Raw genomic sequence first — 27991 nt, forward strand, 5'->3', positions numbered from 1 at the left:
CCCTTTGTGTCCTCGTTGGTTGACATGCGCGTGACAAGCATTCCCTGCAACTGCCTCGAATTTCACTTTTAGACGTTGCAACTTTGATTTTACATCTCAGATTTTCTCTCACTTGCAAGCTTTGTTTTAGATAACCATAAATGAAGATAATTCCGTGTCAATCCCCAGCTAGCCAGACTGTTCAGAGGCTCTAACGTCAAAATAATGAGTGTCTGCTCATCAGCCACTTATACAACAGACTCTCAAAGGTTAAACATGGACAGAACACTTTCAGGGGTGTCTGTTATGTGTCACGCTTGCTGGTCTTTCTATAAGTTGCTGTATCTGCCTTAAGAGAACCATTATGTCTCACTTTCTGGATTCCTTACTCATTTCACACCTTTAATCAAATAACCATTCCATCTGAGGCAGTGTCAAAGCCTTTTCAAAGAGTCATCATAAAATTTTATTTCAGGCTGCCTCTGATGATTTTATCTAGCAACGAAAACCTATAAAGACAAAGAAAATCTTAGTTTTTCCTATACACAGAAAAGGGAAAGCTCCAAGCACCTGTGAGAAACCCTATCTGAAAAATAAAGATTAGCGAGACATTTTAGAAGCAACTAAAAAAGATCTGTTACAGTATAGAGTCAAATTTTATCCTTAAAAAAAGCAATTGTGAGTTCTGACTGCTTGAGTGCCAGTTAACCAGTGTTTTCACTGATTAATTAATTAAGACAAAGCATCATACAGAAATACTACAAGAAGATAAAAAAAATAATTCCTGGAATTACCTAATGTCTTTCCCAAAGAACCTAAGGCTCTTTTGCATATCTTACCTTCTGAGTACTCCTAGGAGCAAGTAAGATTACGCAACTTACTGGCCACATGGGTGTGGAAAACACTGTCCCTGGGACTCGGTTCCGTCACCTGTAAAATTGTCATAATAAAAATAAAGTGTATCTCTGTAATTTAAAAAAATGGTATAATTATAGACTCTATCTTATAGATGTATCAAGAGGATTAAATGTAAAAATGCACGTAAATATTTGATAAATGATTGCTATTAGATGAAGGAGACCATTAGCGTTATTTCCATTTTTTGAAGAAATTCTAGCATCTGTGTTGGAGAAGTCTGGAATGGAATACAGGATTTCTGTTCTTCAGTACAGAATGCCATAGAGTTTTTGCCTTCGTGTCCTTGGATTTCCCTGGAGGGTGATGTCTAATAGCACAAAATATTCTACCAGAAAATACAAGATTTTCAGACATGGAGCAGACTATAGACGAAATACCTAGCCACAGGCTAGATCTCCTAATTTTGTCTGTTTTGACAAAGCAATTCAGAAGTCAGTTCCTAAAGATGACAGCTGGTTAGATTACCAGCTATAAAGCTGAGAATTGGAGAAAATGGGGACAGATGAAGTATATACATGTAATATCAGGCGTATTAACCTGATAAACATTTTTTAGTTTTACTACACAAGAGAAAAGGTTTTGATGAGAACCTCACCATTAAAGTAGTTGTCATAATTTGCATTTATCATGTAGCTCAAATAAAGGAATTTATCTCTGAAATTCCAAAAAGACTTTATTTTAAAATCAACAGTCCTCTGAGCACAGATCCCAAAGGTAGTGCCATAGTTATTACACCTGTTTCTTTTGCCCTAATTAGACTGAAAATTTCTTCTGTTTAGGCAATCAATTTTATTTCTCTTCAGTGCCTCAGCCTGTGGCAAAGTGCTTTCAATTTAGTAAGCACTTCCAAACTATTGTTGGTTTTAGTTGCTCAGGTAGGGATTTTTGCCATAGACTCTCCAGAACATTAAATCAAAATCAAGTCAACAAATATAATATAGAAGCGAAGTTTAAAAAGCAGATGATTTGGGATTGAATGGCTATATTTTGTGACAGATTTGGTGTCAACAATGATGAAGTCTAAATGCTCACCTTTTTCATTCATAGAGAATTGGTGGAAGAACTTCATCCATTAATGAAAGAGGCTCTGGAACGAAGACCAGAGGTAAGATTTTGAATTTATATAATTAATGCCTTGGCAGGAATAAAGACATAGAAAATGGATTTGAGGACATGGGGTGGGAGGGCGAAGCTGGGGCGAAGTGAGAGTAGCATCGACATATATACACTACCGAATGTAAAATAGCTAGCTAGTGGGAAGCGGCCGCATAGCACAGGGAGATCAGCTCGGTGCTTTGCGATGACCTAGAGGGGTGGGATAGGGAGGGTGGGAGGAGGCTCAAGAGGGAGGGGATATGGGGACATGTGTATGCATGTGGCTGATTCACTTTGTTGTACAACAGAAACTAACAGTGTTGTGAAGCAATAAAGATCTATTAAAATAAATAAAGATCTATTAAAAATAATAATTAATGCCTTGGTTTATTTGGACAGTAGTGTGAATTTAAACCATACCCAATAGTTTCCCCTAAAGAATACAAACATACCAACATGTTGTGTTTTTTTCATTTTTGAGTGTTTTATTTATATCAAATTGGATAAAATGTGTGTATTTCTCAGACAGAAAAGACATGTTGAGGTAGAAATGTACCTTTCAACTATTCACCAACATGCTTTTAACAATGAATCTTACTATTTTAACTTTTGTTATTTTCATTAATTTTTGATATTTGAGTATTTAGTATAATCTGTTTCCGATTTTAAAAGATTTTAAGTCCTAAACTTACGAAAGAAGAGCAACCTAAATAGTCATATGTATGTTAAGATATTATATTCTTTTGTAAGAGGTTTGAGTTAAGATTGAATTTGGGGTTGTAGTTAGTTTGCTTTTTTTTATAAGGGGTTGAATAGCCAAGAACATTATTTGTTTCATCTGGTATATAAAGCACTTTCCTCAACATTATCTTCCCTGAAGTGAACTCTGAAAAGGATAAACTTAGAATGTAGCAGGATAAAAAATTAAATAAAATAGAATAAGACTAAAAAAGAGGCTTCCCATGTAGTAGATAAGATACAAGAAGTAGCAGAAGTTTGGCAATTTAAGTAAGAACAGTGTTACCTCTGTGACCAGAACTGGTGGGACTGTTAGCGTCCACTGTCCTTTGCCACTTCTTCCTGATGCTTTAGTTTTTCAGCAGCTGCTGGAGGCCTCTAGGAAATGAGACTTCTTGACTCTCAACATTTCCAACTTACAGATATTTATTGGCCCACTTGTGATCTGTTTCTCTCATAACCTGTGATAGCAAGCATTTTCTCTAAGGATTAGGAAGAAAGAAAAATACTTTTTGTCCTTTGTGTTTAGAAAATTGAAAATGACTAGATGACATCTTCCTTTATCGTGCCCATGTTTATAAGTGGTATTACCTCTTTCTGCACAGAACAAAAAACGCCGAGAACGGCGAGACTTGTTAAGGCTACAGCTACTTCGAATTTTTGAACTTCTGGCTGATGCTGGCGTAATAAGTGACAGGTAGGGTGGAAATTCTACTGAGTTGGTCTCTCCTCACCAAACTGATGTCTTTGCCTCTCTTTTTTTCGTTCTGTCTTTTTTTTTTTTTTAATATATTACCTTTAACTTTTACTTAGAAAAGTCCAAAAAACCTTGTTTTTTTTCATATTCTGTTTACACTCCATATACGTCAAGGACAAATTGAGTGTGCGAGTTCCAACAGTGAATCTTATTTTCCATGAAGCATGATGCACTGCTTTGACATCAAGACTAATCATCTACAAGTTTAATTTCCTTTTATTCCAGCACCAACGGAGCCTTAGAACGGGATACTTTAGCCCTTGGAGCTTTGTTCTTAGAATACGTGGATCTGACCCGCATGCTCCTAGAAGCTGAAAATGATAAAGAAGTGGAAATTCTTAAAGATATCCGGGCACATTTTAGTGCCATGGTTGCCAACTTGATTCAGCGCGTTCCAGGTACAGTGATGCATCACTGCAAATTACCTTTTGTGCTTGAAATATCATTTGTGTTCCTCGTTACTGTGCTTTCCTCTTTAAACCTACTGACCTGCTTGCAGGTCTGGGATGGGATCGTTTATTTGTTTGGAAATCCTTGGAACAGATCGTGGGCATGCAGCACAGAGCTGGAAGGGCAACAATAGAAATTAACTTTGGCTTTGTGCTCGTCATTATTTCTGTTCTTTGTTTTGGTTCCCACCTGAAAATGAACCTGTATGATTTCCATAGAAAGGAAGTAATCCAGAGGGAAAGTTCACAAAGGCTCTATGTTTTCATTCTCACGGTGCTAATCTGTGAACATATAATCTCAGCAATATTCCTGCTCTCAACTCTATCCAGTCAACACATTATATATAGAATTCTATATAGCTTAAGAAATTATATTATTGGGATTTTTTTCATAGAACAAATGGGTCTGAAACATTTTCATATAATAGAAGCACAGAGAATAAAAATAGCTGGTCAGTTTGGTATAAAAATTAATTGCTGGAATTAACATGTTTTGACATAATTACAAAAAGCTGCAGCTCATCTGTTTCTACTTTTTCATTATGATTTAACATTATGATGTTGTAAAACATTCTTACCAATCCTCCTCATTTTTGATGACCCTAAATTAAGATTTGCCTTCTTGGGCTTCCCTGGTGGCGCAGTGGTTGAGAGTCCGCCTGCCGACGCAGGGGACACGGGTTCGTGCCCCGGTCTGGGAAGATCCCACGTGCCGCGGAGCGGCTGGGCCCGTGAGCCATGGCCGCTGAGCCTGCGCGTCCGGAGCCTGTGCTCCGCAACGGGAGAGGCCACAGCAGTGAGAGGCCCGCGTATTGCAAAAAAAAAAAAAAAAAAAGATTTGCCTTCTTCAGTTAAAGAATGTTTGTTTGAGGTAGACAGTCTATCCGTTGTGTTTCACAGTTCTTCCTAAAGACGCAGCAGCAGTCAAGAGAACGTTTTATGTGTAACCAGCAGCCGAGTGGAAGGTGTTGCAGTTTCTCTAGATAATGCTTAGAAAACAGGGTCTGTGAGTCCATCTTCTATCTCTGCTTTCTGCTCTGAGACAAGGTGCTGTTGACTGAAACATGAGGAGAGGAACGAAAATTAAGCTTGACTTTTTAAATACATATTTCATGATGTAAAGAAAACTTGAGTTAGAAAACGAAATTACTCCTTTCCCCAAAACTTAAGGATCATGCCTAATCGCAACGTAAACTGTATTCACTGTATTTTTCCATCTAGTAGACTCTTAGCTCTGTTTTCTCTCTAGTTCACCACCGAAGATTTCTCTTCCCCCAGCAAAGCCTGAGGCACCATCTTTTCATCTTATTCAGCCAGTGGGCAGGACCCTTCAGCATTATGTTCACTCCTCTGGATCGTTACAGTGATAGAAATCATCAGATTACAAGATACCAGTATTGTGCATTGAAGGTAGGTCACCTTTGCCTCATGAATGACTTTTGTCAGATTGATGGTCTCTTTCCTTAAACAACCATGCCTTAAATACGATTAAAATAAATAATATAATATGACATGAGAAAATATAAGCACACATGCAAAAAAAACCAAATATATACACGTATATAAATACATAAGCTTACTCTATAAATTCTAAAATATCCATACATAAACAAAATAGATAGCTATGTATAAACATGTAAATATTCCGATTGTGTTCACAATTTCAAAATGCCAAACTTTTCCAAGATCCCACTTTTATCTAAGGTTTCTACTATATGAAAACCATAGTTTTTGCTCATTTACCCTTTAAGTAACTGCCTTGCCAGTTAATTTCCAGCTTAAAATATATATATTCCCTTTTTAGTCTCCTCCTATCCTAAAGACTCCCAGAAATAAGTTTCTACACTACTAGGACTGTTCAACATTTTCAGAACCATTATTCCTTACAGCTTAATTTCCTTTAGAAAACTAACTGTATATTGTCTCAGTCATATACACCAGGAGTTGCTAACTGTCACGTTGACTTTTGACTCTGTGGAGCTAATATAAGCCATGGCCCTGATAATCATTTGGACCTACGGATTACAAAGTGAATCAAGATCTTCTCTTCTCTTGCTTTCTCCCCACCTCAAAGGAACTAAAGTTCATATTCTTCATTTTCTTTATCTTTGATTAAGAATCACAATTATTTATTTCTACATAGTTTGCTTTAGTTTCATGGTTTAAAGGAAGATGTAATCTAGTAATTTATGGTTTCATAGTGTATCAGTCAAGTATTTGTCAAGTTTGTTGGTTCAGTATATTAGTTAAATATTTGTCATCAAAACAAAATTTGAAAAGCTACATTTATCATAAGCAGAATTCATTCACTTGAAGTCGCTGTTGGTAGGTTTATTTTAAGTTCTGTGAAATGGTCATTTTGTTTTGAATATCTCAGCCTTTCATTATAAAGATTTATAAAATTACATGTCTACAAAGTTCAATTTATGGGTTTTAACTCTTATAAAAAGAGACAAAATTGGGAATCGGCTATTTTTTATTGAATCTACTAAGGAATACTTTAAAATCTTGTGGAAATAACTGCTTTAAAAGACCCTCATCGGGACTTCCCTGGTGGCGCAGTGGTTGAGAGTCCTTCTGCCAATGCAGGGGACAGGGGTTCAAGCCCTGGTCCGGGAAGATCCCACATGCTGCGGAGCAGCTGGGCCCCTGTGCCACAGCTGCTGAGCCTGTGCTCTAGAGCCTGCAAGCCACAACTACCGAGCCCACGTGCCACAACTGCTGAGGCCCATGTGCCTAGAGCTCATGTTCCTTAGCAGCAGAGGCCACTGCAGTGTGAGGCCAGTGCACCGCAGTGAAGGGTGGCCCCCGCTTGCCACGGCTAAAGAGGCCCTGCGCGCAGCAGCAACGACCCAACGCAGCCAAAAATAAAAATAAATAAATAAATAAATACATTTTTTTTTAAAAAAAGACCCTCATCATTTATAAATCTAGTAGTATGTGTTTTAAAGTCAGTTGTGTACCATTCAGTCATCCCAGGTTGTGTTCTGTTTTGTCATCAGGCAATGTCAGCAGTGTTGTGCTGTGGCCCAGTGTTTGACAATGTGGGCCTTTCCCCAGATGGCTACCTGTATAAGTGGCTTGACAACATTCTGGCTTGTCAAGATTTACGAGTAAGTACTAGCCAAAAATACATTGTTTTTAAATGTCTTGGTTACCCTGCCTCAGTTGGGTTACTGACCTGTCTAAGCATCGTTCACAGCACAGTCTCTTCACACATCAGCCACAGAACTGTAGGCTTATGTGTTGTTCACATTACACTATGATACATCAGGATAAAAAACACAGTAACATTTACCAAAATTGACTATAGACTAGGCTATAAGGCAAGTCTCCACAAAGTTCAGATGATTGAAAGATACAGGCTCTGTTCTTTGATCACAATGGCATTAAACCAATAATCAGTAATAAAGAAGATAATTAAGAAATGCTCTTCCAGATAACCAATGAGTCAAAGAATAAATAAAAATACAAAGTGAAAAATATTTTTAAATGAAGAATATTGAAACCACTACACACTAAACTTGTGGGTTTTAAATAAAACCTTGCTTAGAATATGGCCTTAAATGCATATATTGGAAAGAAAAAAGGCTGATGACCTATGCATCCATTTCAAGAAGTTAGAAAAAGAATAGCGTATCAAACTCAAAGTACATTGAAGAAATAATAGAGATAAGAGCAGAAACTAATTAAAGAGAAAAAATTACTGGAAATGATCATTTAAACCAAAAGTTGAATTTGTTAAAAGACTAATAAAATTAGTATATCCATGGCAAGTCTGATTAAGAGAGATAAGGTGTATGTCACCAACCTCAGAAATGTAAGGGGACATCACTACAGATGCTACAGATATTAAAAATAAGTAGAACATATGAACATCTTTGTGCCAATAAACTTCAAAATTTAGATAAAATAGACAAATTCCTAGAAAAACACAGCACAAGAAGAAAAGAAAATCAGAAGTCATACAAGTAAAAAAGAAAATTAATCTATAATTGAAGGTCTTCCCACAAAGAAAACTTTAGGACCAGATGGCTTTATGGATTAATTCAACATTTAAGGAACAGATTGCATTGATTTAATGGAAATCCTCAAAGAGAAAACAGATGAAGAGGAAACATATCTCGACATGTTTTATGAGACCCGCGTACTAAAACCTGACAAGAATTTAACAAGAAAGACAGTTAAAAGGCAAATTCATTCATGAACATAGATACAGAAACTTTAAACAAAATATTAGAAAATTGAATTCAGTGATATATTAAAAAGATGATTCATCATGATCAAGTTGGGATTATTCAAGAACTACAAGATTGGTTTAATATTCAAATGTCGTTCAATTCATTTGTATATTATATTAAAGTCGCAAGAAGGAAATATCATCTGATCATTTCAATAGATGCAGAAAAAGCATTAATAAAATTCTACATTCATTCATAAGAGAAACTAATGAAACTAAGAATAAAAAAGAACTTCCTTAGTTTGATAAAGGGTGTCTTTAAAAACAAAAAAAACCCAGTAGTAAACATCACACTAAATTGTGAATATTGAAAGTGTTCTCTGAGACTAGAATGACCAAGGAAGCCCATTTTCATTACTTCTATCAACATTATACTAAAGATCCTAGCCAGTGTTTTAGAAGAGAAAAAATAAGATATCATGAGTGAAAAAGAAGAAATAGTTTATACAGAAACAGACTCACAGACTTAGAGAACGAATTTATGGTTATGGGAGGTGGGAGGGATAGATTGGGAGTTTGGGATTGACATGTACATACTGCTATATTTAAAATAGATAACCAACAAGGACCTACGGTACAGCACAGGGAACTCTGCTCAATGCTCTGTAATAACCTACATGGGAAAAGAATTTGAAAAAGAATAGATACATGAATATGTATAACTGAATCACCTTGCTGTACACCTGAAACTAACACAACATTGTTAATCAACTATACTCCAATATAAAATAAAAATTGAAAAAAAAATAGTTTGTAGATCTAAATGTGAAAGCTGAAAAACTGAAGTTTCTAGGAAATAAAACAGAAGGCTATTTTAATCCCTGGGGTTAGGGAAAGATTTATTAAATAGGATGCAAAAATTACTAACCATAAGGGGAGACTAATTAATAACTTCTGTTCGCCAAAAGACACAATTATGAGTGTAAACAGGCTAGCTGTAGAGTAAAAAAAGATATTTGCAACATAAAGCCAACAGACTTCTTATCTAGAATATATAAAGGACCTCTACAAATAAATAAGGTAAAGACATTCATAGAAAAATGAGCAAGAGACTTAAGCAATTTACAAAAGAGGTTATCCAGTATGTGCAATGTAAGACATGTATAGAAATATTCAAAGCAGTATTATGAAGTCAAAAGCTGGAAACAACCCAGATGTTCATCAGTAGTAGAATGAATAAATTGTGGAGCAATCATAAATTAGAATACTATACAACAATGAAAACGAATAAATGTTGATGACTTTTAAACATAAGTTGAGTGAAAGAAAGACACAAAATTATATACTCTATAATTCTATTTACACAGAGTTCACAACAGCTCAAACTAACCAGTGGTGGTAGAAATCCAGATAGTGGTTACTTTTGAGGAAGAGAGGCTAGTGATGAAGAGAATACACAGAGCAGGCTTCAGTGGTGCTGGTGATCTGGTTTCTTCTGGTATTCACACTAGTGTGTTTAGTTAACATAACTCACCATTTACTTGTGAATTATACTATCTACATTTTATAAAGTTTCTAAAGCACAATAAAAACTTGCTGACTTTCTTTCAAGTTGAACTAAGTTTTTAATGAGATGTTATTTTTAAGTCCTTTGCAATAGTATCACCAGCTTTTATCTGCTTCTAAGTACTTAAGCCCATGGGGAACTAGGTTGATGATATTTGACCATCCAATTAGAATATAGCTCCCCAACTATACTCCAATAAAAATTAATTTTAAAAAATGGTAATTTTGGTACACAATAAAGATTTTTAGTTTAAAAAAAAAGCAAAAGAAAGGAAAAGAATATAGCTCCCATCTGGGCCCATACCCTATAATATAAGAACAAACAAGGCATAATCTTTCCTTCTCCACCTTGTTGCTACTGGCAGGAGAATGGACAACTTCAGGAAGAGGCAGGAAAATGTTACTTTCTGAGGGGAATATAGCCTCCAGACACCAGGCTTGTCCTGGACAAATGGGACCATCCAGTATTTAACAGTAGCTTCAAGAATCATCAGTTAATGATCCTATTAATTCTATCTAGTATGATAATCTTTTCATATGAAAGTCTCCGATCAAAAAGAGCTTATTGATATTGTATTTCTTTTTAAAAGATTGCCAGCTAAGCTGTACACCATATATTTAGTAATTAAGCCTCATAAACATATTCCCTCTGATCTTTTTCCTTAAAAGACTTGGCATTCATGAAGGCTCTCCTTTCATATATTTAAATTTTTTAAACCAAATACATGTATTTTTCAAAAATATTTTAAATACAAAAAAGAAACATTGCCAATGAAGTCTTTATCACCTTTTCAGAGTTAAAAATCGAGAATGAGTGGAGCCTATATGACAGACTTACACTGAGTCAAATTTAGTTTATACATTTCAGTTTTCAGTTGCAACATTGCATCCTCTTAAAGAGGAATTCCTGGAATAAAAACTAATCAAGATAAATGTTCAGTGTTCGCTTTCCTTTTACACAATTGATATTCGCTAAGCTTGATTTTGTGTCTTTCCCTTGAATAATCTTTCATTAAGCGTGAATGGTTGCTTTCCTCCATGTGTTCAGGTTCATCAACTTGGCTGTGAAGTTGTTGTCTTGCTATTGGAGCTAAATCCTGACCAAATAAATCTTTTCAATTGGGCAATTGACCGATGCTACACTGGTTCCTACCAACTCGCATCCGGCTGCTTCAAAGCCATAGCAACTGTGTGTGGAAGCAGGTACGAATTCTTTAAGTGGAAGGTACTGGGCACCGGCAAGTGCAATTAAGGTTACTCTTCATCGTACGAATAATTGAGAGCTGACTGTTTTTGCAGATATTTGAACAGAGCAAATTCTAAGGAAATACAAAATGGCCTCTCTTTCCCCAGCAGATAGCCTATTCCCTCTAAGTTTACAGCTACGTTGTTTTTCCATTCTACTGGGAGAGTGGTTTGTAGTTATAGACTGGAAATTTTTTGTAATTGCCTGGAAATTTATAATGAAGTATTAGAGCAGGATTTGAAAATGGTAAAGATACCTTAAAGGAATTTCTAGAAATGTTTGTGAAAGGTATGAACTGTAAGCACTTCAGCCATTTTGAGACCAAACTAAACTCGGGAAGCAACCTAAAAATGTTAAATTTCTCTTGCCCAAACCTTGAGAAAAGAAAAAAAGAAAGGAAAATGTGTCTCCTGGGATTCCATGGATTGTACTTTTAAAACCAGTGCCCTAGCTATGTAAATTAGTCACTCAGTGGAGTATTTCAGTTCTATGATTTATTGAAAGAAGTTGTTTCATAACTAAGACGAAAGGGTTAATGAAGCCTCCCCATATTGCAAAAGCTACTCCCAAGGAAGAGCTTATCATGTGTTAGAAATCCAGAGAAGGCAGCTCAAGTTTATTTTATTTTATTTTTTTAACATCTTCATTGGAGTATAATTGCTGTACAATGGTGTGTTAGTTTCTGCTTTATAACAAAGTGAATCAGCTGTACATAAACATATATCCCCATATCTCCTCTCTCTTGTGTCTCCCTCTCACCCTCCCTATCCCACCCCTCTAGGTGGTCACAAAGCACCGAGCTGATCTCCCTGTGCTATGCGGCTGCTTCCCACTAGCTATCTTATTTTACGTTTGGTAGTGTATATATGTCCATGCCACTCTCTCACTTCGTCCCAGCTTACCCTTCCCACTCCCCGTGTCCTCAAGTCCATTCTCTACATCTGTGTCTTTATTCCTGTCTTGCCCCTAGGTTCTTCAGAACCTTTTTAGATTCCATATATATGTGTTAGCATACGGTATTTGTTTTTCTCTTTTTGACTTACTTCACTCTGTATGATAGACTCTACGTCCATCCACCTCACTACAAATAACTCAATTTCGTTTCTTTTTATGGCCGAGTAATATTCCATTGTATATATGTGCAACATCTTCTTTATCCATTCATCTGTCGATGGACACTTAGGTTGCTTCCATGTCCTGCTATTGTAAGTAGAGCTGCAATGAACATTGTGGTACATGACTCTTTTTGAATTATGGTTTTCTCTGGATATATGCCCAGTAGTGGGATTGCTGGGTCGTATGGTAGTTCTGTTTTCAGATTTTTAAGGAACCTTCATACTGTTCTCCACAGTGGCTGTATCAATTTACATTCCCACCAACAGTGCAAGAGGGTTCCCTTTTCTCCACACCCTCTCCAGCATTTATTGTTTGTAGATTTTTTGATGATGGCCATTCTGACTGGTGTGAGGTGATACCTCATTGTGGTTTTGATTTGCATTTCTCTAAGGATTAGTGATGTTGAGCATCCTTTCATGTGTTTGTTGGCAATCTGTATGTCTTCTTTGGAGAAATGTCTATTTAGGTCTTCTGCCCATTTTTGGACTGGGTTGTTTTTTTATACTGAGCTGCATGAGCTGCTTGTAAATTCTGGAGATTAATCCTTTGTCAGTTGCTTCGTTTGCAAATATTTTCTCCCATTCTGAGGGTTGTCTTTTCGTCTTGTTTATGGTTTCCTTTGCTGTGCAAAAGCTTTGAAGTTTCATTAGGTCCCATTTGTTTATTTTTGTTTTTATTTCCATTTCTCTAGGAGGTGGGTCAAAAAGGACCTTGCTGTGATTTATGTCATCAAGTTTATTTTTGAAAGGACTGATATAGGCTGTTGATTGTCCCTTTTAATTAAATATTGCATTTTAAATAGCTATCTTGAGCTACAGGGTGACGGGAATAAATGTAAATTAGTTGTAAATTCCAACCTGTTATGGTTCTAAATGAATAAGAACAGTATTTTAGAAGACATCTACTTTCAATCAACCTAAAATGAACATGCTTTTTAAAGAGGCAAGTTTCTCTTTAATATTTTTCTTTCTTTTATAAAGATAGTAGATGACATTTCATGTCTAAAGCTTTCGTTTTCCATAATCTTAGTAGTTAAATTTTTATTATATATATATGTTAACTTCCATAAAAGTCATATCAGATGAACGTAATCTAAACTGTCTGATTTTCCATTGGTTTATTTCTTGATGTTAGCAATACTAAGTAATTTATTTATCCTATTGGATATTACCAAAATAACATTTTTTATAAGAGTCTCTTTCTCTGGAGTGTTGTTTTATTTTCGGGTATTTCAGCATTCTAGAAATAAATTTCTGTTCTTTGATTTTTAAAAATGTATTTAGAATCTATGACTTAGACCATAGATTCATTTGACAAAAATGAGAGTAATAAAAGTTCGCTCTCTTCACTGCCCTTCTCCCAGTGAACTTGGTTTGAACTATCCCAGTCACATTTATTTCATTGCATGGCCCTCTCATAAAATATCACACTGCATTCCTCTGGATAAATCTAGGTATTTTTTTAGGGAGCACAAATAAATGTTTTATGACTTTAGCAATATAGTCTCAATTCCAATAATATCTCAGTCACAAAAACATTAGGCTATAAAGCCCTCTATGTTTAGAGTAGATTTTTTAAGATAGCATCCTAAAATATTTTGATTTCTTAAACACGTATCGCCTATCAGCTTACTTCACAACACTCATCTGTTCAGAGGGAAAGTCAGAGGGCCAGGCAATGCCATGGCTGCAACCTCCTGCCAAGGCCGTAGCCAACATGTGACCGTAAATGGTGGTCGTTTCTCATCACGGGGCACGTTCAGAATTTCACGTTTCAGCTGTGGCTTAAATTTGCCCTCTTTTCCCGTAAGTTCTCAGTCTGTGTCGTGTGGATAAGCCTCCAGATTTGTTTGCACGGTCCTCGCACTTCAGTTTTCAGTACTTTTTTCAAAAGCAATTCTGGTGTTTTAGACTTTGTTTTTTGCAAGTTTGCTTCTAAAAAACACCTAAATAATTTATGAAATAATCTGTTCCTAAAATATCATACATAAACTGGATCATATTTTAAATTCCTCAAACAAGGTGTCTGTGCAGTAACTCCTGCAACAAGACATACCCTAAAGTGAAGAATTCTTCCTGTAAAGAAAAGAATTACCTCTTCCTTGTCAAATGAGAATGATCATACGCTGTATTTATTTTTGTAGGAATATGACAGTTTATAAGCAGACTCATTTATTTAGGAACCACTTATAACTGACCTTAAAATACCTAAAAGATTTCACATTTTAAAAATGCTCTTGTGGATTAAAATTTTCTACCTTTAGTTTTAGAACTAAAGCAATTTTTACGTAGTTAATATATCAATCCTTATATTCAAGAGCTGTGATAATGGGAAAAATGGTTCTCTGCATTTTTCTTTTTAGTTTATTTCTCCAAATGACTCTGTGTGTGTGTGTGTGTACACGTGCGTGTGTTGTGAACTTGGTGGTCTCCAGTCAAAACTATAACTGTAACTATAACTAGGATCTGACTCTGGTGACGTTGAGAGATTTGGAAGTCAGAGTGGAAAGTGAATAGGACCAGGGGAAGTGAGTATAAAAGTAGAAAGTGATGGTAGAACTAATAATATTAGTTTTGAAGCATTTTTCATAAGGTATGTTTCATATTTGATTAAAATCTATTAAATGCAGCTCAGTACTATAATTTAGCACAAAAGAAAATAGCTCATCTGTCAGGCAGCATTAGTTCAAATAACTGTTTGGGTTCTGTATGTGTTCTTATTAATTTTCCCCTCAACTCCAAGTTATATCAGTTTGGAAGAGATAGGGAAATTGAGAAAGAGATTAAATGGCTTTCCAAGGTTATAAATCAAGGTAAATAATATGCTCTATATTAAAAGTATAGACCGCTTCCAATCACTAGCTTAACTCAACAGAATTCTCTTCATATTTAATTAAATACTTAAGAATGCCATTGTTTTTACTCTTACTCTGTAACATACGACTAGAATATAGTTAATAGATGCCTTAGAATTACATGCAAGATCAAAGTTTTAATTTTTAAAGAATTTTGTTGGGTTTATTTTTGGAGGTGGTTTTTGTTGTCATTGTTCTTTGCACGTCTGCCTTGCCTTAACTGTCTATAAATCTTTGCTCATTTAAATCAGGCACTGCAAACTTGATTCCTTAAAAGTAAATGCCCCACATTTCTTAAGGGAATAGCATCCATCTATTGCCAAGGAAGACAAGGGAAGCTTCTGATTCATGAATCTCAGTCATACTCCCTAACTGGTGACGTAGAGCCTCATTTGGTTGTGTCACTCAGCTGGAGAATTCCAGGAGAGCACAGAGCTTGGGAATTTAGGCTCTGGAAACATACTGTCTTGAGTTTGAATTCTAGCTCTGCCTCTCATTAAGCTGTGTGCTCTTGAATAAGTTACTACAAATGCTTGCTCATTTGTGAAATAGGAGTGATAATAGGGTTAGGGTAAGAATTAAGTAAAACCAATCTCTTGACCTAAGGTCTAGCACATGGCAAGCACCCTGTAAACACTATTATTATTCAACAGCTATTGGAGGCAAAGAGCTATGATGTAATCATATCAGCTGGTACAATCTGCTTCTCTTTAGAATAAAATTATTCTGAGCTTCGTCATTTAGTTCTAAGCCAGAGCTAGTGGGTATTTCTCAAATTCTTCAAAATCTCCTCTCTTTCCAATTGAAAAAACAGTTTTATTTCTTGTTTACTTTCTGAACCATATTTACCTTTCATATTTATTTTACCTTTTTTTTTTTTTTTTTTTTGCGGTGTGTGGGCCTCTCACTGTTGTGGCCTCTCCCGCCGCGGAGCACAGGCTCCGGACGCGCAGGCCCAGCAGCCATGGCCCACGGGCCCAGCCGCTCCGCGGCATGTGGGATCTTCCCGGACCGGGGCACGAACCCGCACCCCCCACATCTGCAGGCGGACTCCCAACCACTGCGCCACCGGGGAAGCCCTACCATTTTATTTTTGTTCTGTATGAGCACAGCTGTCTTTATTTCTTTTACCCTTCCACTGCCTACATTGAATAATTAAATACTGAAAAATGTGACATTTGGTTTCTAAGCCTATTTTAAACATCTAAGTACAGATGTTTCATTTATGCTCTTGTACTCATTTGAGAGCTTTCTAATTTTTTCCTTCTCTGGGTTTCTTTCATTTTCTGTATCTGTGTTATTTCTTTCAATGTTGTTCCCCTTAAACTCTGTAGCTCAGTCTTAAGCAGCTAATTGAATTCCCTAATTACTCAGTCAAGTGCATAGCCCTGCATAAGAGGGAGGCTTCGTCTACCCTTCTACTGCCTTTAAATCCCCAGTGATCCTTAGTAGTTTCCAGTGTTTATTTATATTAAATACATATGTATTAAATCCCAGTGTCAGAGACAGCAATGTAGGTAAGATGTCTCTGCTACTATGGGGCTCAGAAGAAAGTTACCTTTCTATTTTCACAGTCAGAAAGGTCTGTTTCCAAATACTGCAGTTTGTAAGAATTCCAAATTAGCCTGGCCATGAAATGATCTATTGTGAGGTGTCCAAGAGGCTGATAGCACTGTGGATAAGTGTTTGAATTCTTTGGAGTCATACAAATCCAGGATGGAATCTAGACTCCACTACTTCTCCCTAACCTTTGGCAAGTACTTAACTTCTTTAAGCCTCACAAGCTTGTTGTGAAGATTAAATAACAAATCTAGATGAAGGACTTGGTACAATAACTAGCACAAAGTAAGCACATCATAACATAAGTGTCATCCATTGTTTATCATCATCCTCACCACCATTATTTGGGGGCTTTGCCCAGTTTCTCACCTAACACATCAACCTCATGCATTTTTGCTAACTTAAAATTAAAGTTCTAGAAAAGCAATCATTTGGGAGTGCTAATTGGTAAAGCCACTTTGGAGGGCAATATAGCAGTATCTGTCAGAATTTTAATGTGCCCTTTGACCCTGCATGACCTCTTCTAGAAATCTGTTCTAAAGAAATTCTTGCACATGTGGTGTTTGTGGTATTATCATAGTGAAAAAAATGAAAGTAACCTTTAAATGTCCGTCAACACATGTCAAAGTTTGGCTTCCCCAGGAAGCAAGACTCTGAAGTAGAGATTTGAGTCCAGGAAATTTATGAGGGAATGCCCTTGAGATCAACATCTGTGGGGAAGTGAGGGACACAGGACTGGGCAGAGGAAAGAAACCTCAGCCAATCCCACAGGGGTGCTCCTGGGGAGTAGGCATGACGTTGGCCTAGGCAATTCCCAGAGGGCTATTCAGCCAAAGGTATCAGACTGCAGCACTGTAGTGGGAGACTGAGTGCCTCAGTCCTGAAGGGGGATCTAGGTGGCACACCGCAGCATCCACTACAAGAGTGGTTATTTATGGTACGTCCATACTATGGAACACAGTCCAGCTACTAGAAAGCCTGAGCCTCACTGTCCAGTGAAAAAGCGAATCCCCAAACAATACATGTAGGTAGTATAATTACATTTATGTTTAAAATTCTGTGTAACGGGGGAGAGGTATTTTCATATATAACCTTTCAAAATGGTGTTCTCTCTGCACCATGCTCCCCCTTCCATGGCCTTGCTAACAATTACCATGTCTCTTGGCGCTTCAGGGCTTAGTTTACTTGTTTCCTCCTTCAAAAAGCCTCCTCTAACTCCAAGTCTGATGTAGGTGTCCCTTGTCGGGATTCTGTTTCATGCTGTGGATAATCCCACCACAGCTCATCATAACTAGACTGTATAGTTTGTCTCCCTAACTAAACCGTAAGCCTTCCTTAGGGGAGGGCACCAGCCTTACTAACTTAGTATCATCTGTACTTTGCAGTCGTTTCTGATAGATGTTTGGTGTTTAATAAATTTAGATAGATTGAATGAAAATAGTAAGTCAGTGAGCTGTTGAGAAATTTAGACATATTGTCTTCTTCTTTTCCTCTTGTATTCGGTTCTCATTGAAATCTATTTGCAGTAGATAGACTTTTGTGTTCATTTATCCTGGTGTGACTATATTCAGTTTTCACCCAAAATAGAGCTATTTCCCTTCACCTGCTAATAAACAGCAAAAGAATGAGGGGGGTGGGGGAATGGCCACATGGGCTTGGGAATGTCTTTAGTAAGTGTGACCGAGGTCAGCGTACCATGTAGAATTTTGAGAGGTAATGATTTATCAAGATTACTAGCCAGGCTGTCTCCTAAACTATGCTGTTTATTTTTTTTTAGGAACTATCCCTTTGACATAGTGACATTGTTAAACCTCGTTCTATTCAAGGCTTCTGACACCAACAGAGAGATTTATGAACTCTCCATGCAGCTCATGCAGGCACGTATCCTTGACTACGTTGAAATGTCCATCCTCGAGCACAGAAAATAGAAATGGTAGTTGATCTACTGGGTTGCTATTTATTGAGACGTATTTATTTATTTCTGCATCTCACCGGTGGATATGATGAGTGAGAAAACAATTACCTAATCTTCTGTAAACATAGGAAGCAGCCGATGCTTTACCTTTAATACAATATTAAAATATTCGTTCATTAGTTTTTATTACAAAACTTTATTCAATATAAATACTCCTGAGATAGCAAGCCAATGTCATTTCATACTGTTTATTACTTTCCTACTACTTCTTTATAGATCCTTGAAGCAAAGCTTTTTGTGTACTCGAAGAAAGTAGCTGAACAAAGACCAGGAAGTATTCTCTATGGAACACACGGCCCGTTGCCGCCCCTGTACAGTGTGTCACTAGCCCTCTTGTCGTGCGAACTGGCCAGGATGTACCCCGAGCTCACTCTCCCTCTCTTCTCAGGTACCATGGGATAGTCAGTCATGACATGTGTGATCATTTCTGCTCTAAGTGTTCTTACTTTTTAAATTCTAGTGTAATTTAGAATCAAAATTATTGATGCTAAATTTGTAGCTCAAAATTACTCTGGGCTAAGTTCGGTTACGTATAAAAGTAAATTCTAGAATATCTTTAAAACAGTGTATTTATCTAAAATGGTGTTGGTATAAATAAACATAGGGCAAATGTGAAGATGCTTAGATGAATCATAATACTTTACATACCCTGTGTATGTAAAATTTCCCAAAGAAATTAAATATGGGTGGAATAACTTCTAATACAGATAATTGCCGTAAGTTGTTTCCTGGTGGTGGTGATGGTGGTATTTTGTAGCTTGAATGCTACATGTATCAGTAGCTTGAATGCCACATGTCTCAGTTGTTGAGAGTTTGAATCGGGGCACACCTTTACGCGTAATCTTTGTGAATCATGTTTTGGAAAATCCATTTATCTGAAACAGACTTAGTCACATCCTTGCATTGTGCCTGAAACAGTGGAAGGACTCGAGGAAAACCTTTTTGATAAATTAATTTTCTTCTTGGAAAACTAAAATTTATTCTTATTCACTTCAACCAAGATCTGAGTGCCACCCGTACGCCAGGCACTGTGATTGGATCCTAGGAGTACGGAGGTGAATTAAACAGCCTCTCCCATCAAAGTTTCATTGTCTAGTAATAAATCTGTGCAATCCTATGATTATGATACAATTTTTAAAAAGCACATTCTCTGTATGAGATGGAAGATCAGGGAGTAATCAGTTACTGGGCCAGGAGTATCAGAAAAGACTTCCCAGAGAAGTTGATGTCTGAGCTGCAATTTGAAAGAAGAGTAGACATTTGCAAAGCAGATGAATAGTTGACATTGCAGTTGGCAAGCAGACGGCATTACAGGCCAAGGAAATATCATACGCATTGGCTTAGAGGCATAAAATACAATGATGCCTTTGAGAGATTATGTAGTCGTCAGTTTGGCTAATACAACATGCAGGGAAGGGGGAAAGTTTGAGATGGTCACAGACAGGCAGAGAGGCAGAAGTCAATCTTGGAAGGCCTTGTATTGTACCCTAAGGAGTTTGTAGGCCAGTGACCACATACGTGCTCCTTGAAACCCCTCAGAAGCCTGTGAACAGGCAGGGCATCCAAGCGAGCTGCTTGGATTTTGAAAGCCACTCATCAGTTTCAAGCAAGAAGAGAGGGGACGAGATCAGAGTGCATTTTAGAAAGACTGACTGCAGTGTGGTGAATGGATTAGAGAACACCCAATCTAGAGAGAAGAGACCAGTTGAGAAATGATGACAGTAGTCCAAGGAGGAAATGAAGCGGACCTGAACTCGGACAGCCCAGTGAGAGCAGAGGGGAGAGACCAGAGTCAAGAGCTACTGGGCGGAGTGCACAGAAGGGAGTGCCTAGTGCCATATCTGGGAAATGGGTGGTGATAACCCCACCTGGAGAGCCGACTGGGGGAGAAGAGGTCAGGCCGAGGCAGAGATCATGAGCTCTGTTTGGGCTATTGAGTGTAGGCGTCTGTTGGACATCCTGAGTATAGACAGGCCAGGGTCGAGGGAAGGCCAGCGGTAGTGACTCACGGAAGACCAGAGGGGTCAGAACCATGGGAATGAATGAGGTCCCGAATGGAGAGCGTACAGAGTGAAAGAAAGAACCTGGACCCCCAACTTCTAAGGACCAGGCCAAAGAAGGGCGAGGGAGCAGAGAGGAAAGGGAGGCATGTTTATAGAAGGAGAGCACCTAGAAGGTGTGTTTTATGGAGACCTAGAGAAGACAGGACTTAGGGAGACGGAGTGGAGCAGTCCACATTCCTATAGATCCCAGGAGATAAGGTCTAAAGATTACCCTATGGATTGCACAGTTCATTGGTAACTGTCGGTAGTTTCCATGGAGAAGTAGCGGCAGAAGCCAGATCTCAGGGGCTTGGCTAAAAAGAAGCAGAAAAAGAGAGGATGGGGCTGTAGTAGGACGCAGAGTCAGAGGATGAGCGAGACTCGAGCCTGTTTCCTGGCTGAGAGGGAGAAGCCCGTGAAGAGGGAGAGACTGACAGCTGGGGAGAGAGAAGATAAACAGTCCAGCAAATTTAATAAGAAAAGAAGCTCATGTAATGAGTTGCAAGTTCAAGCTAAATTTTCTGTCAAGAACTGACCTTTTGGCTATTTTGATTTATGAGGAATAAGTTGTTAAAAATAACATGGAAAAATGAGGTTTTAATAGATTCCTCGCTTTTGTTTATACTGCCTTTACCATTAAAAACCCTGTGGTGAGATTTTTACTGCCTGTAATTTCAGATGACTTAACTCCTTGTACATAGCCAGGCCAGTTGTTCAGGTCTCTCCCAAAAGCCAGCAAATGTATACGGGATCCCACTGCCATTGTCTCACCGTTTATTTAATTTGTTTCTAAAGAGGTGAATGAGGGGTTGTTCGTGTGCCATGGCATTTTTTTTCTCTTTTCCCTTTAAAACATCTCTAAACATCCAGGCCCTGATCTAGGTGCCTGGGATACCACAGACAGACATCCCCACCCCCTTGGACCTTATGTCTGACAGACAAGATAAAATAAACATAAATAAGCAAATTATTTATAAATTTTATAGATATAAAGCTATAAACACAAATTTATTTTACATAAATGAGTAATATGATAGAAGGTGCTTATTGCTACGTAGATTTTTATACCGCTGTTGAAAGACGACAGATATTCTTAAAGCAGTTGTCCCTCTGATTGGAAAGGTTTATTTCTCTCCAAAGTCCCAATAAATTTTTTGTGTCATAAAAATCCATGGTATCAGTCATCACATTCATGTAAGTTTAGAAATTAAGTAAATTTTGACCTGTGTGAAATATAACAGCATAACATGTCAGATTATTGTGCACAGAATTAAGTATATTCTTATTCTTCAAAATAAAAAATTGTCATTTTAATTTCAGGAAAAGGGCCAAATCAATTAAAGCTGCTGTTTCAGGGATGCGGTGGATTATCTCGGTATAATTCCTGGCATCCATGTTGTTCTGTCGTGTAGCAGGCATGAGCTCTCCAAATGAGATTACACGCCTCGCTGGATGATAGCAAATGCATCAGGCCAAGCTTTCTAATTTCCCTTAGGATAAAACAGTTTCTTCCATAAATATTAGAAGTAGGAGATGACTTAGAACTTGCAGCATATACATAAAGCTGTGCTTTTATTTCTATAGAAAGCTTATTCAGATTGTAAACTTAAATGCTGCTGGCAGTGAAACAATGTAAACATGCTATCAGAGGAAGTAATGGTGAGATGACCGGGCTGGTCATATAGTTTTACCCTTTTGACTCCTTGTTTCATAAAACAAAGCGTGGCATTGAAAGCACACTGGCCACGTAGCTGTCAGTTCTCAAGTAGACACCACGGACATGAGTCCACACGCTGGGCTTGTTCTTCCTGGAAGTTTGCATTTCACTTTTTAACAGCTAATGCCTCATGCAAGGCACTTTGTAAAATATAGGCATAGTTGAGAGGTAAGTCATTGTTATAATAATCGTAACTGCTGTTCATTAAGAGCCTACTGGATGACAGGCACTGTGCTGAGTATATTATACACACTGTGATGGTATCTTTTAATCCTCACAATTGCCCAAGGCAGGACCTGATGGGCCCCATTTTACAGATGAGGAAATTGAGGAACAGAGAGGTTAAAGAACTATCCCAGAGTCTCATGCAGCTAATAGGTTGAGGAAATGGGATCTGGTCACATGCCCTTCTGATTCCAAGTCCCCTGTTTTGTCCACCCTAACGTACCTCTTCCACTAGCAGTCGATCTGAATCCAGGAGGTCTTCCATCCCATCCCACCCAGCCTGTGCTCTCCCCGCTGTGCTCTCACTTTCCTCCACGGAGCACCTGCTGAGAAGTGAGGGTCTTGAGGACAAGCCTTGGGGAGCTGCTGTATATGAAAATGCTTTGTAAACGGAGGGCTCTGTTGGATCTGTCAGTTGCTGTTCATCTTTCGGTTTAGTTTGATGAGATGACATGGCTCTCGGTCACTGCCCTTCCCTCTATAGAGGTCAGCCAGCGGTTTCCCACGACGCACCCGAACGGGCGTCAGATCATGCTCACCTACCTGCTGCCCTGGCTGCACAACATCGAGCTGGTGGACAGCAGGCTGCTCCTCCCAGGCTCGAGTCCCAGCAGCCCAGAGGACGACGTCAAGGACCGGGAAGGAGAGGGGACAGCTTCTCACGGGCTGAAAGGCAATGGCTGGGGCTCCCCGGAAGCTACATCCCTGGTGCTGAATAACCTCATGTACATGACAGCCAAGGTAAACTCCGAGGAATCATGCCTCCATCCTGTGCTCCCACATCCCAGGAAACCCGGGATTATACCTGGGGGAAGTGTCATCTACCATTAAAAGTCACAAAAATAGGGTGGGGTTGGTGGTGACAGTTTCATAACAGTGTGAACGTGCTTCCTGCCACTGAACTGTACACGTAAAAATGGTTAAGATGGGAAACTTTATGTTTATTTTACCACAATTTTAATCGTGATCCTAATCATCATCATCCTAACATTTGAAAAATCATGTGAATAAATATTGTGCATTATAAATTCCTAAAAAGTGGCATCTTTCTGATGAATGGCCATTTCCCCCCTTCTTATGATTTGGAGATGACCGTGACCCTTAAAATGACTTTTAATCGGACACTTTGCGTCCTCACGTTTTTTCTGTGTGTCTCCCGAGCCGGTTTTTATTTTGTTGGTTACAGTACGGAGATGAAGTTCCTGGCCCAGAAATGGAAAATGCCTGGAATGCTTTAGCCAACAACGAGAAATGGAGCAACAACCTGAGGATCACCCTGCAATTCCTGATCAGCCTGTGTGGGGTTAGCAGCGACACGCTTCTCCTGCCCTATGTGAGTGCCCCTCTGACGTTCAGTGGTCATTATTCTGCCGGTGGTTCCATCAGCGGTTTGCAAGTCGGAATGTGCTCTTTGGTCCAAGTAGAATAGAGATGTCAGATTTCATCAGTCACGCTAATCTCCTGTGAGCTTTCTAGATATTACATGAAAGTTCCCTTCTGCCCCTCTGAGATGCGGACTAGTGTCCTAGTGACACCTCTGTCATCCCCTTTCTAAGACTTTGGACACGGAAACCTATGAATTTAGGCGTAGACGTATTTCTAACAATTACCTAAATCTGTCTTCTAGAAACATTAGACCCACCCATTATGTAAGAGACACTAGGTGACACATTATATTTTTACTAATAAAGTGTTTCATGTTTACATCCTGATGCTCTTAAAACAATAAAAATGGAGAATATCCCAGTTGGTTTCTTCAAAGGTAAGAGAGAGAAAGAAGCAAAGAGAAATCCTGCTCAGATTCCCACCATTTAGTGTTTGTATTTAAAGGTGAGGTGATCAACAAAACCACTACATGTTTAAAACCCTGACTCAGGGGCTTCCCCGGTGGCGCAGTGGTTGGGAGTCTGCCTGCCGATGCAGGGGATGCGGGTTCGTGCCCCGGTCCGGGAAGATCCCACATTCCGTGGAGCGGCTGGGCCCGTGAGCCATGGCCGCTGAGCCTGCGCGTTCGGAGCCTGTGCTCCGCAACGGGAGAGGCCACAACAGTGAGCGGCCCGCGTACCGCAAAAAAAAAAAAAAAAAAAAACCAAACCCTGACTCAGTTGGCATCTGTGTGCTGGTTGCTTTTCTGAGAGATTTTGTGCCTGCCTGCTGTTCCGGGCCACATCAGCCGCATTACAGCAGCTTACGTGCCGCAGGTTTGGGGGCTATGGTGATGCAGAGCTTTAGTCCAGGGTTATTTTTACAACTTAAAGCAATGCAAACAGCTCAGACTCGTTTGTTTCTTGGGTAGCAGGAGACTGAGTTTTGGGGATTTTTTTTAACAGAAACAGCTAGCAGTTTTTCCCCCATGGTTCTGTATAAATAAAGTACTTTCTCAAGGTAAGACCTTACGTGGCAAGTTTTTAGTTTAGATAGAATCATGTTTAGCCCACAAGTTATCCCCAGAGTAACTCTTGTAAACTCAGCCATTAGGGAAGGTAAGACCTTTAACCACACACTCCTATCAGCTGTGCATGTGAAAGGAGGTGAGTTTTAACCCAGACACTTGACTCCTCCTGCGAGGGGAGGAGGCTCCATCAGGGTGGGCGCTTCTGGGGGGATGACGTCAACAGAATGAACGGGTTACCGTCTCCGCTGTCGACAGCCTGGGGGATGACGTGGTCAACAGAATGGACGGGTTACCGTCTCCGCTGTCGACAGCCTAACATTCTTGCGGGCGTGCTCTGGAAAATATCCCTTGTGTTCTGTTTTTCATCTCAGATTAAAAAGGTGGCCATATACTTGTGCCGTAATAACACCATTCAAACCATGGAGGAGCTTCTGTTTGAGCTACAGCAGACGGAGCCGGTGAACCCCATCGTCCAGCACTGTGACAACCCGCCCTTCTACCGCTTCGCGGCCAGCAGCAAGGCCTCGGCGGCAGCCTCCGGTAGGGGACGGGCGGCTGGGTGACACCTTGTCGTGGAGCTCTGGATTTACCTTTACGTAGAGCATCGAAAGGATATGAGTGTGTGTTTGTTACTTTCTCTTATTCCTACATATACACTCATTTAAAAGAAGGCTTAAGGATAGCTGAGGCTCTTAGGGCCTTGTCTGGTTAATGGAATGATTCTGTAAGGATAACCAGTAGCCGGGAGCCAGGGACTCGTATGCGCAGAGCTTCTTGCTTCAGGCTGAGCTTAGAGTGGACGCTCGTCATTTAGGTATCTCATTTCCGGACCTTCCTTCTCGTATCGATGGAATTCTCGTGGCTAATATTCTCCCAGGGTTTACTAAAATGCCCCCTGACCAGTGTTATCACTTTCGATAAATTGGTCTCTCAGCATCATTTTATGAAACATATACCACCCTCCTCAGATTCCTTGATGCTATCTTCCTTTCAATTCACCTAACGCTGTAACTACCTTCAAACCTCTGTCCTCCTCTGGTCTCTTATGCCCTCTGTGTGTTCACATCCTGCTGCCAGAGCAGTGTTCTTGCAAAGAAGCAGTGGCCTAGGGATCAGAAGCTCTAGGAACTTGGAAATGCTTCACTAACATTCGTTTATTAACTCCTGGACCCAGAAATGCTTAAGGAGCTAACAGCAGGGCTGGCCACTATAAATAAGCTTGTTACCTAAGCAGCCAGGAAGAAAGGGTTTCAAGAATGTTGTAGCCTCGCTTTATAAGAGAGTTGAGGAATTTGGTTTGACCATAGCAGATGTCTGGGATTCTCCATTTCAGTGGGGCAGGCTTGGAAGGTTGTTTAGAATGTCTGAGATTATGCAGAAGATGTAAGGAATCTCACAAACAGATTTTACAGGAAATCCTTTCCTGGAATTACTTGAGACTTGAGCTTGACCCCAGCGCAGGTATTTCTTTCTAAGTGTTGCTCTTTAATCCCATCTACAGGAACCACCTCCAGCAGCAATACAGTGGTTGCTGGCCAGGACGGTTTCCCAGACGCTGAGGAAAGCAAGATATTGAAAGAATCTGATGAGAGGTTGGTGCACAAATTTGGTTTAACATCCAGCTTAACTTTCAGCAATTGTCTATACAAAGCATTAGCAAAATTTGTGGGGCTTCATAAATTTCACACACACACTCACACACACACACACACACACACACACACACGCATCCTTCTTTGTTTTTTAGAAACACAGATTGACTTTCAGACTCCACTCTGTATATCCCTAAAGATAACAATTTCCTGCTGAGCAAAGCCAGAGGAGAGAAAGATTAAGAGAGATGTTGTTCTGGTGGCTGAAGCCTACTTACCCCAGGGCTTAATAAAAACCACAAGTTGTTCTGCTAGTGGGCACAGACCATCTGGAGTTAGAGGGAATTTCCACGTGAAATGTTCAAATCTGGGTTTTGAATAATTTCTTAGAGACAGAGTAGTTATCTTGGGGTGACTTCTGTGAAACATCATCATTCTTCTTTTACCTTTACTCTGTCACATCTGGGTTAACCAAGAACACTGTCTAAAAGAAGTCTCAATCCCCTTCCTGTTAGCTCTTTAATGGTAATATTTCTCTTGTTCGTATTTCTGCCTTCACGTTGTCTAGGAGCTACCCATAAATAAGCAAAATCTAGATCACCATTTCCTGCAGTTTGGTTGTGAAGAGCAGAGAGACAAACCAAAAGAGATAACAGGACTGAAATTTGAAAATTAAAATTAGAATGATTCTCATGGTGTTGAAAACTCCTTAGGTTGAATATTTTCTAGTGAAAAATAATGGGGAGCCCTTAAGAAATTAATAACAAGGATGAGATATTCACAAATTCATACTGGAGAAAATTTAGTGGATCAAATAATGAAGATAATTCATTTAGCCTAAAAAGCCCCTAGATGCTTCATGACCATCCTCAGGATTTCATCCTGTACACGAGAATACATCAGGGGCTACAGGTGGAAGATGATCTGACACGGGGCTGGAGTTCTGAAAGTTCATTCTCTAATTTAGGCATTTATCAAATTCCTCAACATGTTGATTACTGGCTGGCTGCACTGCCTTTAGGCAGATGCTCATCCTGGGAGCTTGCCTTCAGATCAAAAGCTCTAACTCAGTAGGTCATGAATTATAGACCTTTTCCTTTACAGTTCTCTAATAAAGGCCTTTCTTTCTCAGAAATGGATAATTTTCATACTCTATGCATCAATGACAGTACAAGATTATTAATTAACATGTTACTTTTTCATCTATATTTGCCAGTACCTTCTTTGGAAAACTCCCTCATGGTAAAAAAAAAAAAAAAAAAAAAAAAACCCCATATTTCTCTAAAGATATTTCTACTTTCTGGTGGGAGTGTAACATTCTTATCATTTAATGTGTAGTCTGAAGTTTTCATCTTAATTGTATTAAGGGTAGAAAGGTGATACATTTCCATACATTAACATCTCATTACAAAGGCCCCTTTAGGACCAGAGTTCTGAGTGTCCTGCCTAAATTTTTAGTGGTAGCCTTTAAAATGAAGAAGCCAGAGAATATCTGTACTAGGCTTTCTTGTTTATCTCTTGCTTTCCTGCTCTATCACCACCTCTCTGTTGGCCATTACAAAGCCTGATGCTACCCACATTTTTACA

At 38.9% G+C, this 27991-nt stretch overlaps 1 protein-coding gene across 4 annotated transcripts in view; it reads left to right on the forward strand.

Annotated features, from left to right (window-relative positions):
- The window catches only part of FRY (FRY microtubule binding protein), a 424933-nt gene that overhangs the window by 321644 nt on the left and 75298 nt on the right, over positions 1 to 27991 (forward strand). For all 4 annotated transcript variants that reach the window (XM_073795022.1, XM_033843712.2, XM_019936771.3 and 1 more), the window contains 12 exons: positions 1945 to 2002; positions 3336 to 3427; positions 3713 to 3885; positions 5186 to 5346; positions 6939 to 7049; positions 10731 to 10885; positions 18236 to 18335; positions 18650 to 18821; positions 22902 to 23158; positions 23604 to 23750; positions 25184 to 25352; positions 26314 to 26404. In XM_073795022.1, the coding sequence (XP_073651123.1) occupies positions 1945 to 2002; positions 3336 to 3427; positions 3713 to 3885; positions 5186 to 5346; positions 6939 to 7049; positions 10731 to 10885; positions 18236 to 18335; positions 18650 to 18821; positions 22902 to 23158; positions 23604 to 23750; positions 25184 to 25352; positions 26314 to 26404 (1686 nt within the window). The remainder of the gene's footprint in view (positions 1 to 1944; positions 2003 to 3335; positions 3428 to 3712; positions 3886 to 5185; positions 5347 to 6938; positions 7050 to 10730; positions 10886 to 18235; positions 18336 to 18649; positions 18822 to 22901; positions 23159 to 23603; positions 23751 to 25183; positions 25353 to 26313; positions 26405 to 27991) is intronic.

The sequence above is a fragment of the Tursiops truncatus genome, chromosome 18 (assembly GCF_011762595.2).
Source record: "Tursiops truncatus isolate mTurTru1 chromosome 18, mTurTru1.mat.Y, whole genome shotgun sequence".
Lineage (NCBI taxonomy): Eukaryota > Metazoa > Chordata > Mammalia > Artiodactyla > Delphinidae > Tursiops > Tursiops truncatus.